The sequence below is a fragment of the Triplophysa rosa genome, linkage group LG20, assembly GCF_024868665.1.
Source record: "Triplophysa rosa linkage group LG20, Trosa_1v2, whole genome shotgun sequence".
Lineage (NCBI taxonomy): Eukaryota > Metazoa > Chordata > Actinopteri > Cypriniformes > Nemacheilidae > Triplophysa > Triplophysa rosa.
Genome location: NC_079909.1, coordinates 14,289,260 through 14,317,017, shown reverse-complemented (window position 1 = coordinate 14,317,017; position 27,758 = coordinate 14,289,260). Strand labels below are relative to the sequence as shown.

General features: G+C 38.5%; 1 protein-coding gene across 1 annotated transcript in view; it reads right to left on the bottom strand.

The window, feature by feature from the left end:
- ephb2b (eph receptor B2b) overlaps positions 1-23,023 on the bottom strand; it is a 132,504-nt gene extending 109,481 nt beyond the window's left edge. The window contains exon 1 of the mRNA XM_057361897.1: positions 22,866-23,023. Coding sequence (XP_057217880.1) covers positions 22,866-22,920 — 55 coding nt within the window. The 5' untranslated portion in view covers positions 22,921-23,023. The remainder of the gene's footprint in view (positions 1-22,865) is intronic.
- Positions 23,024-27,758: the final 4,735 nt, after the last annotated feature.

The window sequence follows — 27,758 nt, the reverse complement described above, 5'->3', positions numbered from 1 at the left end:
CTTGAGTCGTTCCATACAGTGCAACATAAATGTGCCAGTGCTTCTAATCTGAATGATGACAAATCTGACAAAATAAAGCAGCAAGAAGCTTTCCTTTATATCCAGTCCAACTACAGGCAACTCTCTCTCTCTAGATTGGTACTCAGCTGACAAGGTCATAGGTCAGTAAGCAGCAGCGTGTGTCATGGTGCCTCAGGGTGCAAACAGGGCTGCAATGAGCAACAGGGAGAGAAACGCAACCCAGACGGCTGGCAGGAAAAACCTTGACAAGCAAGCACAGAAGATCCGGAGCCCAACACTGTAATGAACATCTGCTGATGGCATAACAGCCTTGTACAGATCATGTCACTTGGCTAGTGATGACTGATTTTTTTTACCATAACATACAATTAAAGTAACTGCACAAAAAAACAATTTACAATAACTTTTACAAAAAATGAAATAAAGTAAAGTAACAGTTCACTCAAAAATAAACATTACAGTAGTATTACAATTATTGATCCTTATGTTTTTTTTTTTTAAGGAACGTAGTTCAAAGCATACATTTTCAAATGCCATAGAATAACTTGTGTGAGAAACAGACTAAAATTATTTTCAGAAAATCATCCATTCCTCCATAGCTCCTAAATCTTATTTTTAAATATACAGCGTGACGGACAGAAGTGATGTTAAAGACTTTAAAGTTTTGGTTTTCGTTTATCACATGACATGTTTGAGCTGAATTTTTAGCAAATAACTTGTTACATTCATTTTCATTTTTGGGTGAACTACTGTGGGTTTTAAAGTATGACACACATTTTTCATTTACTGCACATATTTTAAAATTTTATGCTTGCAAATGTGTTTCAAAGAGGTACATGCAGTTGGAAAGTGGCCTCTCAGAAGCTTACTTGAGTCCAATAATTTGTTCATCAAAAAAGTCCTTCACACCTAAATCCTACAGAAGTGATGTGGAGATCGTTCAATCAGAAATGCACCCCGTCCTAATTCATCAAGAGGACCGAAGACACTTAGCACCCACAGACAGCTTTCTGCATAACAATCGTTTTCACATAGCAATAACACTCTGTGGTTCACAAGGGATTTGCATGGCTTGAACTTAGTAGAATTTTGGGGAATTTTACGTAGCGCAAAATGTCAAGTATCTCTGTGCCTCTCAGACAGAAGCTGCCATCTTAGGTGTGAAGAACTCAAATCGTGCTCTCTTGTCTCGTACTCTACAGTCTGATGTCCTCTCAAAATGCGAGCGTAGTCATTGTGAAGGTGACAATAGGCAGCACGTGACGAGACGTCCTCCTCTTGAACGCTCGGATTCACGTGGATAAATCAGTCGAAAGGCTCTCAGAGAAATTCAACACAAACGCCAGGCCCACCGGTTCGAGAGGCACCTCTCCTCTTTACCGCAAATGATGTGCATTAACAGAGAAAAGAGAGAGAGAGGGTGAATGAGAGATGAGAGAGTGTGGTGATTTATTCCCCGCTGGGGTGATAGATGCATTTATGCAAACCGAGGGCTAAATCAGTCGAGACTTGTCTGGCCTGCTGTGCACAGGCAAACCGCACGTCAGATTACATTGTGTCGAACTGAAAAGCGCTTGTCCAGGTGAATATAGGAGTTGGAGTTAATCTGGGAGTGATCAGCGCACAGAGGAAGGGAGGGCGAGGAAAATAGTGTGTAGCAGACGGGGTGAACCCTATTTATCACACTCAGATGAACACCATTTTCGCATGAATCTGGTCTGGAACGGCGCCAGCAGAGCACTCACACAGTGAGACGCTGAGCAAAGACACCTATGCGTCCTCGAGCATGAATAAATTCAGCTGTTTGGCACATAGATTTCCTCTATTTTGTGAGTGCGGGTTGCACATTATTTAAAAAAAGGCGATATAATAGACTAAGTTAGTATTATATCCAGTGCGTTAACACTGCAGGGGTCATGCTTGTCGCGAAGCATAAGCGACATGCAATGATGTAGAGACACGACTTTGTCCCACAATGTCTAGAAAAATCCACTGCGTTTTTACTTTGAGACAGACACACCTTTTCAGAACAATCACATTATCTCTTAACAAAAAAGTACAACGTCTTTTCATTGGCACCCGGCAAACAGCATTCACGTGCCTTGACCATCATGTCTATTTTTAGACTCTAGTTATTGTATGAAGGCATTGCCACATCTCTTACCGCTTGAAGTAACCGAAGGGCTTGGCCTGGTGAATCCCCATAATAGAACATTTGCTCCTGGAAAAATAACTCCCAGAGTATGATAGGTTTCACTCGTGTCAGCATTAGTTCCGCCACCTCGAAACCTTAGATTAGCTAGAAGCCTTTATTGTGTTTCACTGAGTCTAAAGCTAGAACTACTATTGTTATTGCTTATACTTGAGGTTAGGGATTTGAACAACCCCTAACCGCTGGTAATACAGTTGGGTTTCCATCCCACATCAATTGTGCTACAGATTAAAATTGTGCTGTTACTTTTCTACACTCTAAAAAATGCTGGGTTGTTTCGCCCAACAAAACCAACTGTTGGGTTATTTATTAAACCTTTAGTGTAAAACAACTAAGCACAGGTTAATTTAAAATGTTTTATTCATGTTTTACCCAACCATGATTTGAACCCCACCAGAATTTTTTTTAAATGTTACGGATCAGAAATTTCAACCTGATATACATAAACTATTTTACGGGGTGGCTAATTTTCGTATGAATCCATTCGAATCCAACACTTAAGCCCCACCCCTAACACTACCCCTAGACCTACAGTAATGTCACTGGTGCGAAAGCAAATCGTACAAAAATGTACAAATAAGATCGTACGAATTCGTGCGAATTAGCCACATTGTAAAATAGTTACAGTTTTTGCCGTGAGATTGTGTTGGATTTCCATAGGTTCCACTCAATGATGTAAACAACTACACTTCATAAATCATAAGAAATAATTTCTCATTGTCTGTGCTTTTATCTAGATATGATATGTGTGGAAAGTACTTCAGCCTTTTCAAATGATATCGAGAGGTGTAAATCTCAAAAAAGATAAATATAGGATGTTTCCAGAGCCCCTCTCAACAACTCTGTGTATCGTTCTGTGGCAATTGAATAACTGTAGGTCACTACACTTACACCGTGTCTACACCGGATGCGGCGCCGTGTCCGGTGTAGACACGGTGTTAGATAATACATTTAGCATCGGCACTGACCGCAGATCGATCCATGTTGGCCTCGCTTTCGAATGCATCTCAGTGTCGTGTCAATAATCCTACAAATTACAGAGTAATCCTCCTACAGCTGCTGTTCACTTCATTTCAGCCAAACCGGTATAGATTAATCCCATTGTGCCCCATAGGGTCCGCGTAAGAAACAGACATTCAATAGCACAACATGAGAAAAGGCTCTCCATATCAACACAGACCCTCTCTGTACTGTATAAAAAGGTCACCAACTACACAATTCCTGCCAATTGGTTTCTGAAACACCCCACCCCGTTCTTACTGTAATTCAATTTGCATGACCTGCCCGAGACATGATCCAAGGTCTGTTTGCAATCAGCGCGAGGCAGGGCAGCATAACATTGTAATGTAGGAAACAAACCCGACAAAGTCAAAACTCTTTCTAGCTTTGCTGGAAAACTCATTGCTTTTTCTATTAAAGCTAAGTGCAGGAGGAATTCCTCAGATGAGCTCCGCCAATCAGTGCTCAAGTGAGGTCAAGGTGTCACTTCCCCTCCCATTTTTCATTGGAGAGTGTTTATGGCAAGCTTTGAATGTAATTCTGCGGGGACAGAATATGTAATTGGGCCCGACTGGGGGCGAGTATTATGTATCTGTCTTTAAATCACTGATGATTAGGCGTTTGTTTGATGTGTGAACACACGGCTTTACTTAACACCACAAAGTCCTTGAATAACATCTGTCTGTTTTTTTCTGAAAAAACGCAGGCCGTTCTTGGTGTGATGAGGGCACAATCACTAAGAGTGAATGATGGGTTACTCGAGGTCCCTGGTAAGCCTAACATTGTGGGTGTTATTTGGGGTGTGCTGAATTTTTAAGGTGGCTTTGGGCTTTGTGTTCCTCAAAGCTCTAAACCCTTTGAAGTGCAAAAATGATTTAACAAATGAAATATACCTCAGTGAAAATATTGAGGGCAAATACATCATCTAAAAAAAATTTGCATAGGTTGATTATAAAAAGATCAAACAGGGAAAATCACACCTAGAGGTGATTTTTTTTCTATTGGTCACAAATCTCATTTTACGGTTTTATTGAGACAATAGGATAGAATAAATAATAGGTGGGTTGTTACACCAACATATATCATTTTTAAGGTTAGATGATGAGGAAATACATCCTTTAGGAAACAACTGCAGTGCTGTTGTTACATGTGTACATTATAAATCATACAGAGAACAATCTGCAGATATCATATGGAAAAGTTCCAGGTTACAATTGATATTTTTCCTCTTTTGCAGACTGACAGCATTTGCAGCCTCTGAGGCCAGTCCCGGGCAGATGGACCACACTGTCAGAGTGCAGATGAGCCACGGCAAGACATCAGAGAGGAAGCTAGTGAAGCAAAGACTCCAATCTCCCAACCAGGCAGAAATCCAGCTGCAGCCTGCCTTACTCTGCTCAACAATGTCCAATCCGTTTAGCGCGAAGAACCATCACTGTCTAAAATGGCTGTAATGGCTTGCAAATGGAAGATTAAAAATCTCATTTTCTTTCCACAATGTGTCCTACTGCGTGAATGCTTGCTTCATTTTATATGCAAAACAAGGTTGAAATTATACATTTTGCAACAGCTTCCTAGCCAATCAGACTTGGGCGATGTCATGCAACTTTGGCATAAATAGAAAACGGGGCCAACGTTTACTTATAACGTTACTCTACCAAAAGGAAAAACTGTCAGGCAAAAGAAACATGACTGCCTTGGTTTTTTACTTCCATTTCTGCCAAATACTTCAAAAGTTCACTATAAATAGCATCCTAAGATCTCGCTATATACTCTCAATCAATGTGAAAACAGAACACTGAAACAAGGCTGTCACAAATAATCCGTGTAGGCCAGTATGTCATAGCATGCTAGTGTTGGATTAGATTTTAAAAAAAGACAGTGCTTCATGCGTGAGTGCAACTCCTGATTCAACTCCCTTCTTGGTATACATTTTTTCACTATATCTATTTTTGTATTTTTTGTATTTTTATGACAGCTGAGAGCCTAGTAATGTGAATTTCCACGAGGTACAAAATGTATAAAACACTGAAACAATAGCTGCTGAATTCTTTTTTTCCCAGCTCTCAAGATTAATGTTCATATATCGAAACAACAGGTGTAGGTGCACGGCCCCATCCGCCTACCGTCAATGAATGAGAAGACGCTAATTCGTATAAATAGGATGGTCCATTGTGAATTAAAGAACAACACATCTGGTTCCAGTTGCCCTGGATTACTTAATGCAGTGGTTGGTTAAAGCTATGGAGAGTCCATCACTGCATTTTACCATTCATCATCTGGCACCGCAGGGAGACGTTTGGAGTATCAGATGTGGTCCAACTCTAGTCTTAATTAGAAGATTAGAAATGATTTTCCTGCACATAGCTATTGCTCTGAACACTCTCGGTCGGTGTAATGCATTGCCCCGCTACGGTATGCCAAGACAGACCTGAGTAATGAGCATATTAAATGCACTGCTGACAGAGGAAAGGCATTTTGTGCACTCGCGTAGACCTCGTCGCTTTCCAACAAATATATTTAATTATTGTTTGCAGAGTGCCCTCCAGTTTCTCAGACCCCATGAAGAACCCAAATGTGACCCTGGATTACAAAACCAGTCATAAGTAGCACAGGTATATTTGTAGCAATAGCCAACAATACATTGCCTGGGTCAAAATTATCAAATTTTCTTTTATGCCAAAAACTATTAGGATATTAAGTAAAGATCATGTTCCATTAAGATATTTTGTAAATTTCCTATTGTAGATATATCAAAACATTTTTGTGAGTAATGTACTATGCAAGGGGCTTAATTTAGACAACTCTAAAGGCGATTTTCTCAAAAAACAATTTGCACCCACAGATTCCAGATTTTCAAATAGTTGTATCTCGGCCAAACATTGTCCGATCCTTACAAATCATACATCAATGAAAAGCTTATTTATTCAGGTCTCAGTTCTGAAAATGTACCCTTATGACTGGTTTTGTGGTCCAGGGTCACAAATTAAGATCTGCAATTGAAAGAAAAGGTTAGAGACATGGACAACCAAGGTGCGTGAAATGTGGATTTTAGGATCTCACCTGTTTTCCCAACAAATCGTCTTAAATTGCATTGAATCGGTGTCGACTAAATACTTCACCTGAGCAAATACCCAAATTGCTGCACCTGAGAAAATTCCTCGCAACATGCATTGTTTTTATGTCAACAAAATTCTGTCGTCAAGGTCTTACGTAAAGCATGAGAGGAATTCAACCGTAAATATTTGCAAAGGCATCAAAAGGTTTTTTAAAAGGATACTTCACCCAAAAATGAAAATTCTATCATCATCTACTCACCTTCGAGTTGTTATATTTGGAAGAATGCTTGTAACCAAACAGATCTTGCCCCCCATTGACCATTGAAGAATGTAGTACAGCAAACAGTTCTGGGACACTTTTGCCTACCATTGTATTTTTTTCCTACTCTGGCAGTCAACGGGGGGGGTGGGGGTGTTTGCAAAATCTGTGTCTTGTTACAAGCATTCTTCCAAATATCTTTCTCTGTGTTCATCAGAACAAAGAAATTTATACAGATTTGGAACAACTCGAAGGTGAGTAAAAGATGACCGAATTTAAATTTTTGGGTGAAGTATCCCTTTAAATTGAACTGGATGAATAGAGAGACGAAAGAGACGAGGACTAATTTTAATCTCTCAAAGGGTAAAACAAATGGACGGTGAATTGCTATCAAACTTTTATTCGCTTGCCAAAAGGCATTAGTTTTAAGTTTTAAAATGCTTACTGTCTCACTGAAAAATACCAGAAAGCTTTTAGCGTATATCCAACAAATGAAAACTACCGCCACACATGGAGAAGGTTCTCAATTACTCTTAACAAAGGGAGGTGTTTTTTTTGGACGACAACCAAAAAATGGTAAGCATTGTGTTCTAAGAAATGAATCGAGATGCCAATATCCTTTCTCTGCTGAGCTGTATGAATGAGTCAGGGGCTCTCATGCAGTATTCATATCCTCTACAAAAGATTTTCCTGGCTGATAAATCTGCTGCCATCAGGACACGGACAGGCTAATGTCCGACTCTCATTAAGAATAGACGGCAGGGCAAAAGAGTGCAGAGGGCGAGACAGAAACCTGTTGATTCTGTTTTCACTTCCTTCGTGTCAAAGAAAGTGAGTCTGAAACAGAACCTAGCCCGACTGACAACGGGGTGTGTAGGACAAAAACTAGCCAGCTATTTCCCCAAAATTGCTATTATTATACCTGTGGATACAATATGAAAAAAATCACTCTGGGTGGGTGCAGGGTTTTGCAATTCAAGCATTTGCTAAGGAAGAAACCTTGCTCTTTCTGAACAATAACCACTGTTTCATTGTACATTATTTTAGAACAGCATTATGTTTATTTTAGAAGCACAGTTAGTCAACTTTTTAGAAGCACACCTTTTTGTTTGAAAAATGGTTATTTTGGAAACCTTAAATGTAACACTACAAACCACCACAATATGAATTTATGACAGTAATGTAATAGCAGTGATTATCAAGCTTGAAAAGCCCAAATACCTCTGCCTGCTCAAAATGAATAACTTTTCCTTTAAGGTAGTTGTACATTTTCATATTTCACCTTCAGCATAACTTAATGAAAATATCTCAAAAATATGCAATTCAGTGACAAAGCGCTACGGCCCCCTAACTCCTCATCAACATGAGGACTGCACTTCACAGGCGGTTGAAATCCTTGGGGCAGTTTTCTCTGGAGACCACGGATGCCTCTGCATTATCTGATATAATGTGGGTTCTTTTGTTCCCCAGAGGAGTGGAGAAACACTATTATGAGTACAACGGTTGAAAACGTGTTGAATAATGCATGCTGAGTTAATTAATTCACGGGTGCTTTGATCGAACTGTGCGTGTTCCTTCCATCCTTCCCCAGAGAAGGATTTCAACCCTGTGCCCGAACCTCCCGGCAGGGAGGCCCTCCTCTCCTCTTTCTTCGACACACACAAACACACACACACACACGCAAGAGACCAGGTTTGACGCAAAGGCTGGATGATTGTCATTCTCCACCTGTAATCCCTTCCGAGACACGTGCACACACAATTCACAGCAGCCACAATTGGGAATGTGGAAACCCCGCGCCCACAGAACGGCATAGATGGCTTAGTCTGCATCGTGCTCTGTCTTTTCAAGACCCCTCCCCTTTTTTTCTCTCTCCTTTGTTTTGTGGGACCGCTTTAGTTCGTACGCCTGTCTTGCAGTATTGACACATGGAAGGTGAGAGGAAACCCGATGCGCTAAGACTCCTACATCTGGCCCCGGTCCCTCAAAGAAAACACATGTTCTGTGATGGCCCTGGGTGAATCTGTGTCAAACTGACGTCTGAAGCCGAACTCTTAAATCTTTTGGCACTGATGAGATCTTAATACAAAGCAGAATGACAAGTAATGTTTCCTCCACACTGATCCTGCCACACAGGTCTAGTTCTGTTAACATTTCTCTCTTTGCATAAGCAGAAGCTGATAAAACAGGCAACGGCACGGTTTCGCAAAAAGGAAGATTGTTAGTGATAGAAACGGAATAAGAGGGCGAAAGAGAGCTCGATTTACAAAGAACAGAGAGTGGATAGAGAGGCAACAATAGAGATTGAGGTGGCAGCTGAGTGCCCATCTCTGAGTGTAGTGGATTGTGTTGTCTACGAGGTCACCGAGCATTGCCCTTCAGCTACACATCTCAAGTGAGGCAGCTTAAGATTCCTCTCTTCTCCTGGTTTCAAGGATTTCAAGGATTTGGAGATGCCGTCCAGAAGGTGCCAGCGCCAACCAAAATAGTCCTGAAAAAATCTGCTAAGCAGATACTTTGTGTTCCCACCTGAAGCGATTTTCACGTCTCAAGTACATCGCTTAAGATTCGCAGTGTGCAAACAATGGTTTACTTCCTGAATTAAAAAAAGACCAACCTTACGCTAGCGTATAGGGACATTTCCCATGCTGCCAGGTTTCCGTCGGAATGTGCTGTTAAAGTGTTTTGAACTTGCCAAAGGATAAAGAGGTTAAATGTGAATCCATTAGGAGAACCAGGGGTGCCGCCAACCAAAGTCTCCATCTATTATTCAAAAAACATGGCTTTCGTGAATGCAGACATTATTTATGATAATGCCGTAGATCTATGCCAAAGACATGTGCTTATCATCAAGAACTGTTACATTGTCCCTGGGCGATAAAAACCATGTGATGCCACATGTGTTTAAAAGAAAATCAATTTGTATTTCATGTACATGTGTATGTGTGGTTGTTTCTGACCAGCTGTACTTTAGGGAGGAAAGTCCTGATGAATCCTCCAGAAGTTATCCGTATCTGAAAAAAATGCTTTTGTAGGTGTTGTCAAGAGAAATATTTAGAAATACTCAATAAGATCAATAAAATAAACTATTGTCCCAAGAGATAGTTCACCCAAAAATAAAAATTCTGTCATCATTTATTCACCCCATGTCATTCAAAACTTGTATATGACTCTTTCTTCTGTAAACAAAAAGACAAGAGAAGATATTTTAAGAAATGTTACAGAGGTTTTCTTCATACAATGGAAGTCAATGGGAGGACAATGTTTTCTGGTTACCAACGTTCTTCAAAATATCTTCTGTGGTGTTCCTCATGTGTTGCAAATCCAATGACGCTGGTGATGATTCTCTAGACACATCACATTTTGGTATCGGTACGCTTGGAACTTCAACCAAGGTGGTACTAAAAAAAGTATCAGGTACTAGGTACTGTACCCAGTGGAAAACCCACCAAAAGTGAGCTGTACCGCTCCGTACCGTGCAGTACTATGCAGTGGAAAACCACCAATAATGACATGAATGAGATAAGTAAATGATTTTTTTGGGGTGAACTATCCATTTAAGCTGCTGTCTAATGGGTACATAATAATCATATCATTCTGGATTGCATTACTTGTTTTCTGTCGAACAGAATATGTAAAAAGCTAAGTTAGAAGTTTAATAAATGAGGTCAGTCTTTGATTCAGACCCTGACTCAACACAAACAAAGTGAAATCAATCACTTTGATACACCATTTGAAGTCTAACATTCGTCTGGTCTGAAACCTTCTTTATTTAATAGTCTTTAATGTTGACTTCGATGGAGCAGCCTAAATGCAATTTACTCTTGGCAAGTAACAAGTGGCTGATAACGATCGAAAATGACCCTCTCCAATAAGTGACTGGCTTTCTGAGAAAGGTTTTTATAGAGCACTGCATCTTGGAAACAGTCTTGGCAACACAAACAACAGAGTACGTTTGTGTAGTGTAGTAAAGCACATGTTTGCTTTTAAAACATGTATGAGTCAGAAGTGCTCGTTGACTTTGATTTTATGTTGCAGAGCTACAGTATGTGATGCCGTTATGCTACGCATGTTAACCACATACGAAATCTGATGGTGTCCAGAGAGTTGTTTGATGTGCACTCTAATTGACACTACTTGAAGAATTTTTCAATGCTTAATTAAAATTGATGGACAGCTACCATATGGTAAGTGATGTATGCTTGTCTGCCAGTCAATGTTGCTGTTGTGGTGGTTGCTTTTTGTCAACAAAGGTCTAAACCTAATAATAAATGTATTATTACTATCTGCAGCTTGATACTTGTTTTATGGCATAAAACCCATTTCCATGCTGCTCCAACCATGATTAAACATTTTATTTTGACAACTTGGCAACCTAAACATGTTATTATTCCTCACAGTTAAGAGTTCAGGTCAGAACATTCATTTTATACATTTAACACCAACTTGAGTTTTGTTGGATGAGTTTGCTACTGCCATTTGTTTTCACCAACTGAACATGGTCAATCTGTTTTTATGTGGTCGTGGAATGTGTGAGCATTCCGTCTGGTGTGATTCTCCCACAAACCCCGACGTAATAAGATTTGATGAGAAACTGTCGCCATGACAATGAAGTAAACCTCCCTGCACCTTAGCTGCGTGTGATGGTGTTAAAGTATATACATAGAGGCCAGTGTATGTATAAAGTAAAAAACGCACAATTGTAAATAAATGCATGACTTGTTTGTTTTACTATAGTGTGAGAGCTTCATAAACGGACCACCAATTCAGTGGTGACAAACTTAAAATAAACAACGTTGATGATTTTAGAAGTTCTGCATTGATTTGTAAAGCAACAGGTTTAAACCACTGTTTCAAAAGAGCAGTCTGTATGAAGAAACAACAAATTGGCACACCACAGTAGAAAATGACAGATGCACAAACTGTTTGCTACCATTTAAAAAGCTTTCATCAGTGCGCTAGCCATCTTGGCAAGACAAAGAGGATACAAAACCAAAATGTTTAAAGGTGTCAAATGATTTTTAAAAAGTAGACGCAAGGTCCGCTGGCTGTGCGAGAGAATAATTTTTTTTTACATTAAAAAAGATATCAGAACATCTGAAATGTACTCGATACATATGTGGAAGAATTATAAACAAATAAGCCCATAATAGTAACGTGTGTAGTTTAGCATCTGAGGTGTGGCCTTTGGTGGCATATATTTCAAAAGCTACCCATGCCCTTGACCCTGTGTTCACACCTAACACAGTAATCCAACTTCAGACCTCTTGTTTCCACACACCAAGGCGAGACGTGGTCTCCTAGTCCGATCCCGCAGGTGCTCCTTTGGCCATATATCAAAACGCAACAGCCTGAGCCATATGGTCCCTACAAAGAGCAGCCTCACATGGTCCGTTTCAGAGGAGGTGTGGGCCCATTATTCACTTTGGGGGGTGGAAGGTGGCTTGTTGGAATAAGTGGCCCTTCCCATCACTCAAAGGACCCTAGCAGCAGGCGGAGGAGAGGGACATTTAGGTAAAAGCCTGACATGTTCACTGCCCAAACTGTAGGCCGGTGTGTAATCAAGAACATGTTTTTTCAATCACTCTATATGCAGCGGGCCGCTCCGACAGAGAGCCCATCGTGGGACTCGTACGGTTACCACATGGATGCAATGTGTCTGCCACATATCACCACAGGCCGCAGATGCATGTATCACGAGACAAGTCTGCAGTTGGAACACGCCATCATGTCACCAACTCCACACATTGTGTTGAGTGTTCTGTGCCGGCACTTAATAATTCATTCTAAGCCCACCGTGCAGCGCTGAAACATCACATGCAGATTTATGTCCGCGCTTAATCACTGGCTACTGTTTAATTTAGGTAATAATAAAAAATACCCTCAGACTGACTGATATAATGCATAACTGCTTTGCCAAAAGGGAGCACAAAGAAAAGCTGTTTCATATAAATGACGACTTGGACCAGTAAAACAGCACATGGCGAGGAATCAAAGGAAGCTTGAAGGGCGAGAATAATCTTAACAAAAGCAACCGAAGCTTAAAAGATCTAAACATATGACAGTGAAGTCGGTGTAAATTATGTCAATAGAGCCGAGTGTGTTTTCTCAAATGCAAGGCTTTTGTGGGGTTCGACAGCATCCGTAGAACAAAGGAGAAATCATATCGCTCGATGTTGTAATTGATATGCCGAGCCACTCCCATGGGGATGGGGTGTAATAAACAGGGAAAATTGCTTGGGTGGTTATGTTTATTTTTCTAGACTGATAAAACTCACTTGACGTGTGATAAGAACAGTGCATGTGGCAGATATTCCCATACTGAAAACACCAATAAAATCCACATTGAATTGATCCAATTTACAGATTATTTTATGTGACCCCAGACCCCAGACAGTGTAATAGTCATCGCCTTGAGGTAAATTGTCATCGGCACCCTCCAATGTTCACATTCATACAGCTATTGTGGTTGACTGTGATTCTGATGGATTGTGGGTACTGCCAAGAACTGACAGCCTAGCTAAACCCATACGCATGACATCTTCTGTTAGTGTCAGATAAAAACGGTATTCAACATATGCGGTGAGAGAAATAACATTCTGAACATTAACTCAGTCACATGACTTATTCATTTTCATAGAACAGCCTCCTCTTTACATTTATTCCCTCGGGAGGCTGGATAGATTTTCCAGCTGCCTGCCTGGATGATCCATGATGATTATTATCTGAAAGGTAGGGCTGGTGGAAGTTATGGAAAATAGTCATCACTCTTTTCTAACCCTATATGCTCCTGTTTTAGCGAGCGGTGTTACTTTCAGGCTACAATGATTCCAGACACGGTTTTACCAACCCCAGTGGATGAATACATCAGTATTTTGGCTGTAAGCAGTATACAGGATTCAAAACTAGGCACAGGATTGCTGGTATTGTGAACAATGTTAATAATTTGAATTATTTTGAAATTCTTGCAAGAATTTACCATAACAAATCAAATGAATATGAACGTCTTTCTTTTAAACTGTAATTTCATAATCCGTGAAAGTAAATCAGCACTACCTTTGTGTCCTCTCTCTCTCTCTCTCTCTCTCTCTCTCTCTCTCTCTCTCTCTCTCTCTCTCTCTCTCTCTCCCTTTGAATAGACAGACCTTAAAAGGGATGGAAATTTAAAACAGCACTTTACAGCGCATCTCTAGATCCGTCTGTGATGTATATGTATTTTCCCTGACAGCACATTTATGCATATAATCATACTTTATACATGATGTTCTATTTATATATCTTCAATATACTTTATACATACAGTATGTAGCCAGAAACATAAATGATGTGTGTGGAACCAGTCTGACACTCAAACTCTACTTTTTTCATTTGGATGCTCAGTGAGTGTTAAATTGTAGTAGCATGAATCATTTAGCCTCAAAATACATGATGCTAAGATCATTCCAAAAGATGTTTTAAGTGCCCACACTGAAAAAATAAAGCCACAATGATTCGTAGAAGAACCCCCAAACTACAGACATCACACCCACCTGCTGCCTTTTGCTAAGCTATCAGAGATAATACTAAGAAAAAACTGAGGCAGTCCCCTGTGGTGCAGTCCTGACTAACTGAACTGCAACTGCTTTACCCCAATACGATTATGACCCCTGGTTGTAAATGTCTTTAAAGTCACCATGAAATCAAACAGGAAAATTCTAAGTGTTTTACACATTGTTGCAGTGATTATTATAAATGAGTTATCCATGCACACCATTATTATTTTTTTATTCATTTGCACTTGTAATCTTTAATCAAAAACGTTAAGTTCCTCTCCCCTCTAATACAACAACACTTCACCACATGACGTAAGCAACAAAAAAGAGGAAGGACTATACTGACTGTCCAATGGCCAGGCATTTTTAGCCCTCCCCTGCAGGCCCAACTTACAACAAACCAATCAAAAAGGGAAGGGCAAAATAAAGCCCCGCCCTGCATTTTTTTCTAATTTCAGAAGCCGTTTCACTCGGATACACGTCACGATATGGAAAAGAAGTCAAAACTTCCGTTTCATGGTGACTTTAAGTCCTCACCTTTATTTCCTGGAATGTATTTTCTTTGGCATTCTATTACTCTATTCTATTCTAATTTTTATTCTACTTTTAGAGTGTAGCTGATGTGTAAGCTTACCCATTTAATTGTTACAGAATTACAATGGTGTACAACTGTATACAAATATAAACAATTAACTAAAACACCAGCAGTTCACAAACATTTAATTATGCCTTTTAATATGGCGCTGCTGTCTTGACTTCAAGTCAGAGCAACAAAACATCACAGAGTATGAGATTTCTGAAGGGTTCATATTAAAGATAAATTAATAGGAAAATAACTGAGGATTACCCCCCCGCCAAAGCAGTCGAGTCACAGCTATAGGCCAAATCACTCAATTATCTCTGCTAATTCCCTCAGTGCCAAGCTAATGCAATTATATGCAAACAAATAGCTCCATGGTAACACTTTTTTCTCTCTGTGCCATGCACACTTCGCCTTTCAGCGACAGGTAATTTTGATTAGCTCAGCGTGTCAAAAACAGCCTGGCCACTGGCTTATGGCATTTCTAAACGTCTAGGGAGGACAAACAGCTGCAGAGCCGTTTAGGTCACTTCTTATACGTTTAATTTTAAATTAGTCTTTATTAAGTACAGCAGTTCATTCCGAGGCTTAAAAAGCAGGAAAGTGTCAAATGGACCTCCTGCATATTATTTCTATATAATTCTGTCACCAGAGGGGCCCGTAGCATGCAACTTTTGATTAGCCATGAAAAAGTCACAGGTGGCTTGGGAATGGAGTCAGGGTGTTAATCCTGTAAGGAGGAGGCTGACACATAGCCCAAAACGAAGTTTGTTCCAGTTCACATTGCACTGCCAGACCAGTCAGTTTCTGGCAGAAAAAAACCAAGTGAGAAGTGTTATTCAACACTAGCGTGGAAGCAAAACGTCCCAATGCAAAATATTGTGGTAGCAATCAATGAATGTTTACACTTCGTCCAATTAGTCCAAGTTTGCCGCTTCATTCCTTTGCCTGTTGTCTGATTCACCAGAATGTGAAGAACTGACAGTAGCGAATCCCTTTTTATGCGAATATGTGAGCGACTTTGGATTTGTCGGACCAACAGTAGCGTTAAATTAAACTGAAGGCCAAAGACTGGGAGGTGTACATTACATCATTCAATGGAACATCAAAATAACAACAGCATCAGGCATCCTGCGGTTACCAAAGACCCTTGCACTGTTTTCTGGGAAAGTGGAAGCTTTCTGTCTGCTCTCCACTCATCCCGAGTGCATGTTGTGACCCAGACCGGTGTGAAGGGAAGGCCAGCGTCTGAGCGGTCCAAGCCCGCTGCTGCGGTTGCCACTGACAAGGATGAAAGCAATAACATCAGGCTGAGTTATAAGGGGACCGCGGGTCACATCCCCAAGGAGCTGGTATAAGTCAAGCCGTCAGCCTCCAGCCTGTAAGAGAGGATGTATGCAGTCAAAGCTTGGCAGACTTCATGTGGTGGCGGAAATGCCAAGAGACGTCAAGTGTGTGCAGGGTTCAGGTGAATGCGGCTTTCCTTTGTGATGCAGATGAGGATGCAATCAGTCTGCCTTTATCTCTGAATACAGACTGGAGAAACGCATGACAGCGCACCAGTTCAGGGGAAATGTGTTTGTCGAACATCTTGATGAGAGGCAGCTGTTTCAGGGTGTACGCGAACAAGGTCTGACCTCTCGCAAGAATACACAACTGTCACAAACTTTCTATTCTTTTAAAGATCTGTAAGACAGAGAGTGACGTTTGTTTGCTGTTTCAGAAAGCGCAAACCGCATGATCTGTTAATTTCTTCACAGGTGCAGGCAAGAATAATTACGTTTTATTGTTTGTTTGTTTGTTCCTTTGCCCCAATTTTATAATTGGTCCGTTGCGTTCTGTTGTGACACTGATCCAGTATAATAGTGCAACAATATCAAGTGCATGTGATCAAATGTCATCACAAATATAATTTAAATGATTGGGTTCGTGTAAATGCATACCAAATTTGTTCAAATCCTTTCACGCTCTCACAAATGTCAATGGTCTCATAGTGGTTAAGTGGCCTTGCTGTTCAAGTTACTATTCAGCAGGACTAGTTCACGCAATTAAGCTCTTTTAATTATCCCCTTAAGACAACCAGCCAACTAAAAACTTAATTAGCAGAACTGCTCCCAGTGCCACAAGCTCAATGTAAAATCACATTCAGGAGTCCATATATAAGCAAAAATCAATATTCCAACATTATAAAAGTTCCCTGATGTAATGCTCCAGGTCATGTGACAAGTTTTATTTCTATGATTCTCAGCAGTATAACAACACATTTTTATCCCTTAAGCTCATGCTTTACGCCCGGAGAATTTGAGTGCATTATGATGGTTAAAAACATAGAATGAACAATGAGAGCTTACATATGCATGAGCAATTGCATTGCTAACAGCTCTAAAGAGTAAAAGACTGCCTGCATATTTCATTTTGAATGTGTTTTGCAGAATGCTTCGTAAATTGCAGGAGACAGTTTGCATTGCATCTGGTTACGGCGAAGAAAAATGTTCTTACAAAGTAGGCCAATGGGAATAAGCCAGCCATTCTGTTTTCCACCAGTAAGTGCTTATATGTGATTAAATGGATTGATTAGGCTGCATTAAGCCTAAACATTTATGCAGATACAAAGACTGAATTATCTCATCATGGCACGATTTAAATATGTTCTACGTAAAGTCTCTAGACATACCATAGCTCTGGCAAGAGCCGTGGCCTGAGCCTTTTCTAGTACTGCAGATTGAAACAATTATCACCTCAAGGTAGGAAAAACACAAGCTATCATTTAACTGCTACAAAAAACCCCACATCATCTCTAACTACACGTCCAACCCATCTTGGGTACAGAGTACAGTATTCTGTAACATACAGACCCTCATTTGTCCTCCCGCTGCACTAACACTAGAGTTAAACAAGCTCAGGTAATGGTCAATCTGCCATGTTTTTGTTAAAGGATACGGCCCTTTGAGACATTGTGTAAATACGCACAGAATGTACATGGATGAAACATGAAACAATGATGATTCCAATTATTCTGATTATAAACTGATTGTGTATTCAGGCTTTGTGCAGTTTAAAAATGTAGATGAAGTTATAATAAACTGTGTTAGGAATAGGCATAGGCCTGTTACCGGTTTCAAGGTATACCAAGATTTTAAAGAGTCATGGTTTTAAAACCACTCAAATTTTCTGTGATACGGTATCTAAGGTATGAGCTATGACTTTATCAAGAATACAAAGGCTTTATTTTTACCTGACAAACATGTTCTATATGTTGCTTAAAAATAAAATGTATAATGTCCAGTTGAAAAGTTGTCGTTTATATACGCAAACATTTGAAAATAACACATTTTAGTGTTGTAATTGCAATTTAATAGTAAATATATATTAATAGTAAATAAATGCCTAAATAGTAATAGCTGGAAGCTGTGATATTTTTGGATTAAGGTTATCGTCAAAATCTCTCAAAAAAAATCTCTCAAAAAAATCTCTCAAAATCGGCCCATGCCTAGTTAGGAACAAATAACTGCAATTTGCAAAGCCATAAAATTGCCAGGAAAGAAAAAACCTGGATCACATCAACAGCATCATCCACAATAAAGTGCACAAAGTCAAATTTAAGTCAATGTCAAATGTAAACACAATCAACTCTCAAAGTTCAAAAACAAATCTTGAGTTATGATTTCACAGAAGCCCTAACCATTCAAGCACTTAAAGTATTAAAGTGAGTAAAAGTTTTTTTCATTATTGACAAACACATGATTATGAATTCACCGCCTTCATGATGCATTAAAAGGCCCAGCCAAGCTTTAAAGGGAGACAGATTTCTGTTCCTGTCGGGGTGTGTGCAAGCCTTGGATGACGTGACATCACTCGGACTGATCCAAAGAAGAGGAATGTGGTAGACAGCGACTCTGATCACAGCGACCGTGCTGCCTACTGGAAACTCCCTGTTCAAAGCAGAAAAACTGCCTGGACCTGACTAAAATAACCTTATATTACTGTCAAACAATAATAGATGGTGTTTGATCTCGCCTACATGGGTCACGTGGACATGATGCAATTTTAAATAGAAGTGCTAATGAGGATAATTTTAGTAGTCATCACTAAAATTGTTTTTAGTTTCTAAATTACCAGTTATAATCACAAGGCAATATGAGTTTACCTCTTACTGACATGTTTTGATATTGAGATAGCTTTGGCTTAAACAAAGGCGAACTCCCTTGATAGAGTGATTGTCAACAGTTTCAATTCTTCAAATTGCTGAGTGCATTGACATCACCGAATAAGAAACAGCTTAAAATAAACAGTGCAGCAAGTGCAGAAATGACACACTTGTAAAACTAAAAACTCCAGGTCGACGGCGACAAAGATAGCGTGCTGCACCGACAGCGACAGGATCTCTGTAAAAAAAAGCTTGTTTTATTACCATCAAGACCATTTCCCATGAGTCTCTCTGCTACTTCAGACTTTCTGCATGGTCAAGGTAGCCTTCGGCCGTTCCCTCGAAACGTGACACCCCGTCTCACTACAGAAACAACTGGTACCAGCACTAATTGAAATTTTGCATGCAAAGTGACAATAGCTGGGCCCTGGGCAGCATGGATTAAGCACTGAATGGAGGCGGATTCTTTGTGAACGCCACTGCGGAGGCAGGCGCGCAGACGAGCACCCTGCATCTGCTCATTCAGCGGACTGAGAAAACACAGGATTGCGAGCAGCCGCTCGCTTTACCTTAATCTAATCCCGTATCTGGTCGCCTATAGGCAGTCCTACACCCTACGCGCTGCCTTTTGTTACCCGCCTGAAAAACTGTAATGCGATGTGCTTATACACCGCAGTGGCCCACACTCAGTGTAGCTGGAAACGGACTGGTTGCATTTACATCTGAAAGCATATTTTTCAAACTTGGCTAGCATTTCAAAGTGCTGATATGAAGGCTAAAATAGCTATGTTAACAAACAACAGCTTTAATTATGGCCCTTTCAGTTGTTTTTACTGTTATGGAAATAGATCATGAAAGCTTATCGACAACAAACTTTGAACTTAGACAATGCTGAAGAAAATTCTTGAATTTGTATAACATTGAAAATTCTGCCCAACTCTGCCCTCTTTTTGCTGTGTCTGTATTATAATCTGTATTTTTTATAGAGATGTACAATTAGCGGAAACTAAACAATTATGATACAGAAAATATTTTTTAAATAAAGTTGGATGTTAAAATAGTGTGGTAGTCACTAAATCCCTTATTAAAATTGGCTACATAATATTTTAACCTCCACAATGTAGAAGCATTCTAACAATTTCAAGCACAGTAATATATCATCAGCGATCAAATATTTGCATACAGTACATGGGAACAGACGCAGCTGCTTATGGGACATCTCAAAATGAGAGAGAAGTCACACTGTATCATGACAGCAAAACGGAATGCATGCTGGGAATACTGAAATACCAAGGAATCTTGTGCACGACTGGTGTCCTACTTACAAAGAGATAGCAACTCTCTGATATGGTAAACAAAATTTAGCTTCATTAATGCCTTATTGATAAATTATCCAGCTGAATTATATTTCTAAATCATTAAAAACATTACAATACCTGTAAATCGCATGCTGCAAGTCTAGTGGATCTATTAAGCTGTCCCTTTCCTTCATATTTATATTTATTTAAATACATTAAAAATGACACATTGTGTAAATTACACTCTAAACACACAACTAAAACAAAGTGCAACGACAGAAGAAAAATAGGCACTCAACTATGATATAGGAAAAATGACAAAAGACATTTAATTTACTAATCGCTCTATAAATACATGCACAGGTAGGCCTATAAAAACTGTCACTGCGAGAAACTTTAATGTCTGTGAGGCAGGCGGTATCATTTGATAAAAAACAATGAGAATCTGAACCATATTCACGAAGACACCTGCTGGGTGATCGGTCAAAATCCACACATGCAAATTCTGCTTGGATCTGTAAGCTTAAAAAAGAATTTGAAGTGCTTAATTCATACTCTGAAGGGGGCTGAGGCTCACAAGAAGCCGAACATTACATCTTGAGGGTCACTACAATGGCCACACAAGCAAATGAAATCCCATCCTCAAATACATTACTTTGCATTATTCAAAAATAAGAATTAAAAGTGTCTAAAATTGTATTGTCGTTCGTTAAATTTGATTATTTACACACTTCTTGAAGTTTAATATACGGTTGTATGGCAATATCAAATCTGAGCAACCCATCTTCTCTACTTAAAATGGTATCTCTTTGTTTTTGTAAGGTCGTAGCAGCGCTGACCTCTTTTTCAACTCTCGGTTTTTTTATATGTAAGCACCATGCTTTAAAGCCATTGGCTGATAAAATAGGGTGACAGTCAAAGGAAGAATAAGAATTGACCAATCACTACCGATTTTGTAAAAAAGCGATCCAGGGGAAAGCCAGAATATTTTCCTCAAAAAACATGATCTTATCAACATTTTCACATATTTCAAGGAATATGTTACCATATGTGTGTTTGTGTGTAATACATCCTCTGTTTTCACTAACATTTGCATGTACAGTACAAGAGAATCTGCGAGAATCATGAGCTGGCTTATGCTAAAAGAAGACACAATACTGCACAGCACAATACAACTTGCACAATCAGCGCTCTTTTACTGTAAACCATGCAAGAGAACATCATTCATACAATTTTGTAAAAGACAGAACTAAATGCAAAAAAAATAATACAATACAGAAAAAGATCAATTACCAAGTAAGAACCCTAAAAGCAATAATAAAAAAATCATTTTAATACATTAAACTGATTGAACTGATAAACTGATTTATACTTACTACTATATTATATGCACACACTTTATATATGAAGTAAAAACAAATTTGGCCTGACAACGTTTTAATATTTGAATATATTTAATATAGGCATGACGATGTGGCTCATGAGATCAATGCAAAAAATTGCCCCATTTTTTCCTAGTTACAAAGTATAATTAAAATACACTGAACTCTCTCGAATTAAAAATCCAGCATAACATATTTTAAAAACTTTAAATAAGTGATGCTACACCTAAGTATTTATAATTTTGAAAGAGTTGAGAAAAGATTTATTATTAACAGAAAAAGCACTATGACAAATTTCCCTGTGACTGCATGAAGGAGCTCCTTAGTATATGCAAATGTGACCATTGTTATATGCATATTAAATTTTTATTACAACACTTGCTTTATTAGCTTTATTCTCTGTCTGTTTTGAATATACAAAAAATAGCATTAAAATCTATTTAACGTTTGGAAGCAAACCTACACAGCTAAAAATACATAAAATAACAAATATATTTCTTTTTAAATCTCCAGCATAACATACAGGAAGGAGCATGTCTATATTAATATATTACACATGCCTCTAAAACTAGGTATAATTAAACTTTAGAAGAGGTTCCTGTAATAATAAACAGCAATGCCTACTTAAAATTCATTTAGCCTAGGTTAAATCAAAATCACCAGATAGACAGACACTGCATTTGTTGGGGACTAAAACTGTGGTCAGTAATTCAGAATAAAGTTCGTTGTTTTTGTTTTGTATTGTATGCCTTAATGGAAACCTGTTTCATTGTCCAACATGCTGATTCCAGCATCACTATTTCACCACTCGATAGCTCGTGCACACAAGCCACTGTGCTTAAAACATCACATGGATGATATACGAGGAACTGTTAAAAGAGGAGAAAGACGAGCGATACGTATAGGTGGTCTGTGTTGATATATCACCTCTACGATTGTAGTACAATTAAAACTGAAAGGAGCGCGAGCCTTAAATTTCGTGTATTTCTCGTATCCGCACGTAACGTTAACTGAGTTTAGGAATAAAATGACCTTTTATTAGTGCTACTAAAGATTAAAAGATGTAAATGGATGGAATGACCGCAATGTACCGTGGTTATACTGATTCTTTAAAATAAGCACATTTGGCACCTGATGTTATCACTACGTATTTTACCGGACCCCTGTAAAGGGAAAACCTCCCTGTCAGAAAAACTGCAACCGTTCAAAAATGCCACATTTGTCCCAGTATCATTCCACATTCGTTATTAGAGCAAAAATGCTTTCGTATCTTATTTCTTGGATGGCATTTAAAACTAACGCGCCGTGACCGTAAACTCTTAACGTACTCGGTCGGCAAGATGCTGGACTCGCACAACACGGGGGGAACATCTTACCTTCAACAGCCAGGACCGACGGTAGTGTCCATAAAATCCATAAGATATCCATCATTTGTTTCTTAGGGGTGAAATTATAAAAGGTCCAGGCATTCAAACAAAACGAGCCCTGAAAGCCATTGATATCAGACGCTGGCGCAGACCGGCAGACTTTCACCGTCCGTTGAATGAATACGGTGCCATAAACACACAACTAAAATCCTAAGCAAGTATGGACGAGACCAAATGAGGCAGACAAGGGGGGCGGTGGTTCCGAGGACCGGGAGCGATCGGGCAGAGGATGGATGTGCTTAAGAAGCAACGCTTCACGAATGAGAAACAGCCGTGTTTAAGATTATTTCATTGATAAGAATCGACCCGAGCCGATTTCCGTCAATGCGACTATAAAAGCGTGAAGCCAACTCACCCGAAATAGCAATTTTCCTCTTTCCTACCTGTCAATCAAAGCAAGAGCGTAACTGTTCAGTCTTATCAGGGGATGTTCGGTGAAAGATTTGTGAGTATTGGAAACACAGAGATGTGTGATTTAAAGTATTTTACGTGCTTTATCAATTTAATTCGAGAAAAGTGTGTTTCTTACAGTTGTTTTATGTTAATGGATTAGACTGGTGCCTTCGTTTTTTCCGCCGTCATTTAAAGTTAAGGTAAGATTGATTTTGAAATTAGTGTGAAACGGACAGATAAACAAAATGAAAAAATAAGTAAATAAGTTATTCTTATGCTCATTGTATTGTTGTTTCTAATTAATATACTGTATGTATTTAATTCATTAAACTGTAATTTCGATAGGAAAATTATGTTAATTGTAAAAATCAATACTTGTGAACAACACATTGGCCTGGCATTACATGCATACATGTAACTTTAATTTAGAGGCACAGATGTTTAATACAGGCTAAAGCTGAATCAATGAGGACAGAATGAGGTACAATGTGTCTGCTGGCAGCTGTCACAGGCTCACTAGGCCTCATTTGCAATTTTAACAATGTGTGTGTCCAGGGACTAAGTGATTTCAATGTGTTTTGAAAGTGTGTGCCTTCTGCCTACAGCTAAAGTGTAGTGTAACTGATGTGATAAAAGTACACTAGAAATTGTATAAAACACTAGAAATATTATGACAAATAATGCCTTTCCACTGCATATATATATTTATTTAAAATATTATAAAATTAAATTGTTTCTCATATCATGAAATAATAATGGACACAAATAAATCTTTGAGACACTACTGTACCTTCTATTATTTTGTAAAACAATGAATTTCTTGAATAAATTCAAACAGTCACCGTAATTCACATCGTTTCCTTTGTGCCCCTGGGTGCTTCATCAAAAAATAATGAACCTTGAAACCTTGTGATGAATGAAACATGTTATTTCCAATCACTTATTCCAATGAAAACATAGTTTCTTGGCAAGAGGTGTAGGTTGTATTTGGTCTGTGATTATAACATAGGCACATGATGAATTAGTTAGAGACCTGTTCATACCTTTTCACTTGCTATATTTCACTAGATATATACCGCTATACACTACTTCAGAAATAAATTAAAATAAATAGCTATTTAATAATTTAAAGTGCAATTACACTGTAAAAAGTGAAAAAAGAAAGGAAGAAAAGTACTGTGCTTGTACTGTATGTGAGCCCAAAGAGGTGCATGTAGCTGTTTTATTTTTGCCCACAGCTTATAGGAAAGCCTGATTCAAGAGTTAGCCGATCCCGGCTGACTGTATCTGGCTTTACGCTGATATTACACATAGGTTGTGTTTGATATTACTTAAATCGCTAAGCAGAATGTCCTGTTTAACTAGTCCTTAGTACAGTTTGTTGAATAAGTTCCATATGCGAGCAAATCAGGTCACTAGGTTCAACGCTTGATGGACCAATGATTTGCTCTGGGATAATTTTCTATTACATGGTGGTTTTAAAGGTACAAAAAAGTTATTAGGTATACAACTATAACATCTATTTTAAATAAACTATATGTCTCCGTCATAAAGCTATAAACATTTTTTCTCTTGTCCAGTGACATCGTACAAGTTTGAATTTCCCACAAAGAGACGTTGATAAAGCCACATTCATTTATTGCTTACAGATGAAAAGTTGTACACTTAGGAAATAATAAAGCTCGGTGGGTTAGAAAATGACAGTTAAATCCATTGCACAGTGGAGTTTCAACAAATTGATCTTTGAGAAAGAGCAATTGTGCAGAAATCACGAAGGCATTTTTGTTAAATCTTTTTCTGGAGTGGTTTCACTCCAAAGTAAGAATGTGGCTTTGATTAATCACCTCTATTCATTTATGCATTTGGCAGACGCTTTTATCCAAATTCTTTAAATTCACTTTAAAGAAACTCTCCAAGTTCCCTACTAGCACAGTTTTGTCAGCACAGAAATGTCAGACGCTGACTCTTTTCAAATTTAGAAACCTTGAATATTTGTCTCAGACGGCGAGAATATTCAGGACAAACTAAAAGTCCCTGGGTCTGTCTTAAACAGATCGCTAATGGGTTTTTTTGACTTGTCAGTTTTACTTTGTAAGAAGTGACAGCTGAATTTATGCGTCATTGTGCGCCAAGCCACAAACAGAATTTTGAAATTTCCTAAAAGCAATCTAAATTTGATTTCCTGTCTCAGCAGCTGGTAGTGTAATCCAAATAATGCTGAGAACAAGAGCCAAAAAATGAGGTTCTGGGCGGTGGTGGAAATGGACGGAAGGACAGAATAAAGCAGCGAAAAGCTCACAAGCAGATTCTCAAACACACAGAATAAAAATGAGTTAGTAAAGACAACAGTGGTAAAGTATAACATAAGGATCTCAGATTAATGTCTGTGTGGCTGCTTTTACCATTCCCTGCAAGGTCACAAAATTGACCAAGTAAATCATGGAAATTACAGGACATATCAGAACACAGATATAGACCTGTAAGGTGTCTGTCTAAATAAACCGAGATTTACAGGCAATGATGGGATTAAGTTATTCTATTGCCTGTTATTGAATTTGGAATCTGCGTTTTGTTAGTCTACGCTCATGGAACAAAGCTGTTATTGTAATATAAAGAACTGGCAGTATTTTACTCGAAAATACCAGTCAGTCTGAAGAGAAATATCAAAGGATATAAAAGACTAACCATGGGAGATTGGACTTGAATACTTTGACTTATGTCTGCTGGAATATCGAGCAAGAAATGTTTTAAATTATTTTTTATCATTTCCCGTATGGAAAAGAATGCGTATTGTGAATTGATACCGTTCTCTAAGATCACTGAACATCAAAGAGAGAACTACTGTGTGTGTGAAAAAATTCTGGTTGAGTCACTGTGGCCCGTTGACTTTTTAAAAACCAAAACCTTGACATTCTAACATCAATATAACAGTCAGAACACATTTCAAACTGAGAAAATGTGTTTTCATTCATTCTTTACTTAGAATGTTAATAATGACTTAGAAAACGGTCTCTCAGGCATCTCTCATATAAAATGCTTGGATAAAATGCTTTTAAGAAAAACATTTTTAATTGTAAAATAAGTTAAAAGTACCAGACAGATTTTGATCGATTTAAAATGTAAGTTTATGTTTTAAAATATATAACCCATGTGGAATAATAAAGAAAATAAAACATGAATACACAATCAACCATTTAATTCATATAATTTAAATGTCAAATTATTTAAAAGCTGATATACGAATGATAGTTTAAAGCCATATTTTTATATATCTATATCTTTTGGCAATACTTTTAAATTGTTTTCCTTCTAAACAGACTAACTAACTCTTTAGTAAAAGAACATGTTATAAGTAATTTTCAACAGTTCAACACATTAAACAATTAAATAATTGCATACAGTATTAAAAAGATGTGAAAAGTTTGTAATCCAATGGCCACATGAGGGAACAAATTGCTTCAACGTTGCCACCTAGAGGTGAGGAGTTGAATCTCGTTCTTGCCAGCTCAACTTTTTCTGCGTTTGTGAGAATAAACTGCATTCAAAATGATTACCACTTTAAAAATGTTGTGCTTCTAAATGAACTGAACTAAGAAACAAACTAAATATAATTTGATATGATTGAATTAACCTGAATACATTAGGTTACACCAACAAAATCCTTGTTAAGGATTAGATCAAATACAAGAAATTTAAGGTAACAGCTGCACATATTCACTTTAAGATGCGCTTTCAAGTCAGCACCAGGTATTTTAAGTTTCTCTTCATCAATCACACATCAATGTTTTCACTGTATCTGTTCAAACACAGTGCCATAAAGCACTAAAAGCCCTCTGTTTACCCCTGCACCTCTTACATCCAAGTTGCCCATACCAGTATTTTGTTGTTAAAGGCAGGACTGTCCAGGTCGACTGTTAAGTATGTGTGCTTGATCTCTGACCCTTGTGACAGATCCTCCCTGCGCTCTAATCTCAGAAGACCCTTCAAATGTGGATTATGCCTCAAGGGAGACTCTCCCTCACAGGTCAGAGAGAAAAGATAAGGCTTTTATACTGGCACTTCACTTTCAAGGCTTTCAATTAAACTTGAGCTTGACTCCAGGCATATTGCAAATAGATTTGGCTGCTTTGGGAGAGAATACACGTATATAGAGCTTCATCAGCCATAAGGTTTTAGAATATAATATGCGAATTTGGAAGTTAATGAATTGCATTCTTCTGCCTGTGAGAGGAATATTAAAGCCATTTATATACAAAGGCGGTTCTCTGCACTTCCCCTGTGGTCAGGTTTAGTTACAGCTTATCCTATTGGCTTAAGTCATCCTATTAGTGCTTCAGTGACTGGCTGCCAAAATGTGAATTCAACTTCAATTAGGCTGTGCAGATTTAATCAGAAGGCTAGGAGTCTTGTCCTTCTTTAATTAACTTACTGCAGGACTATTACCATCTG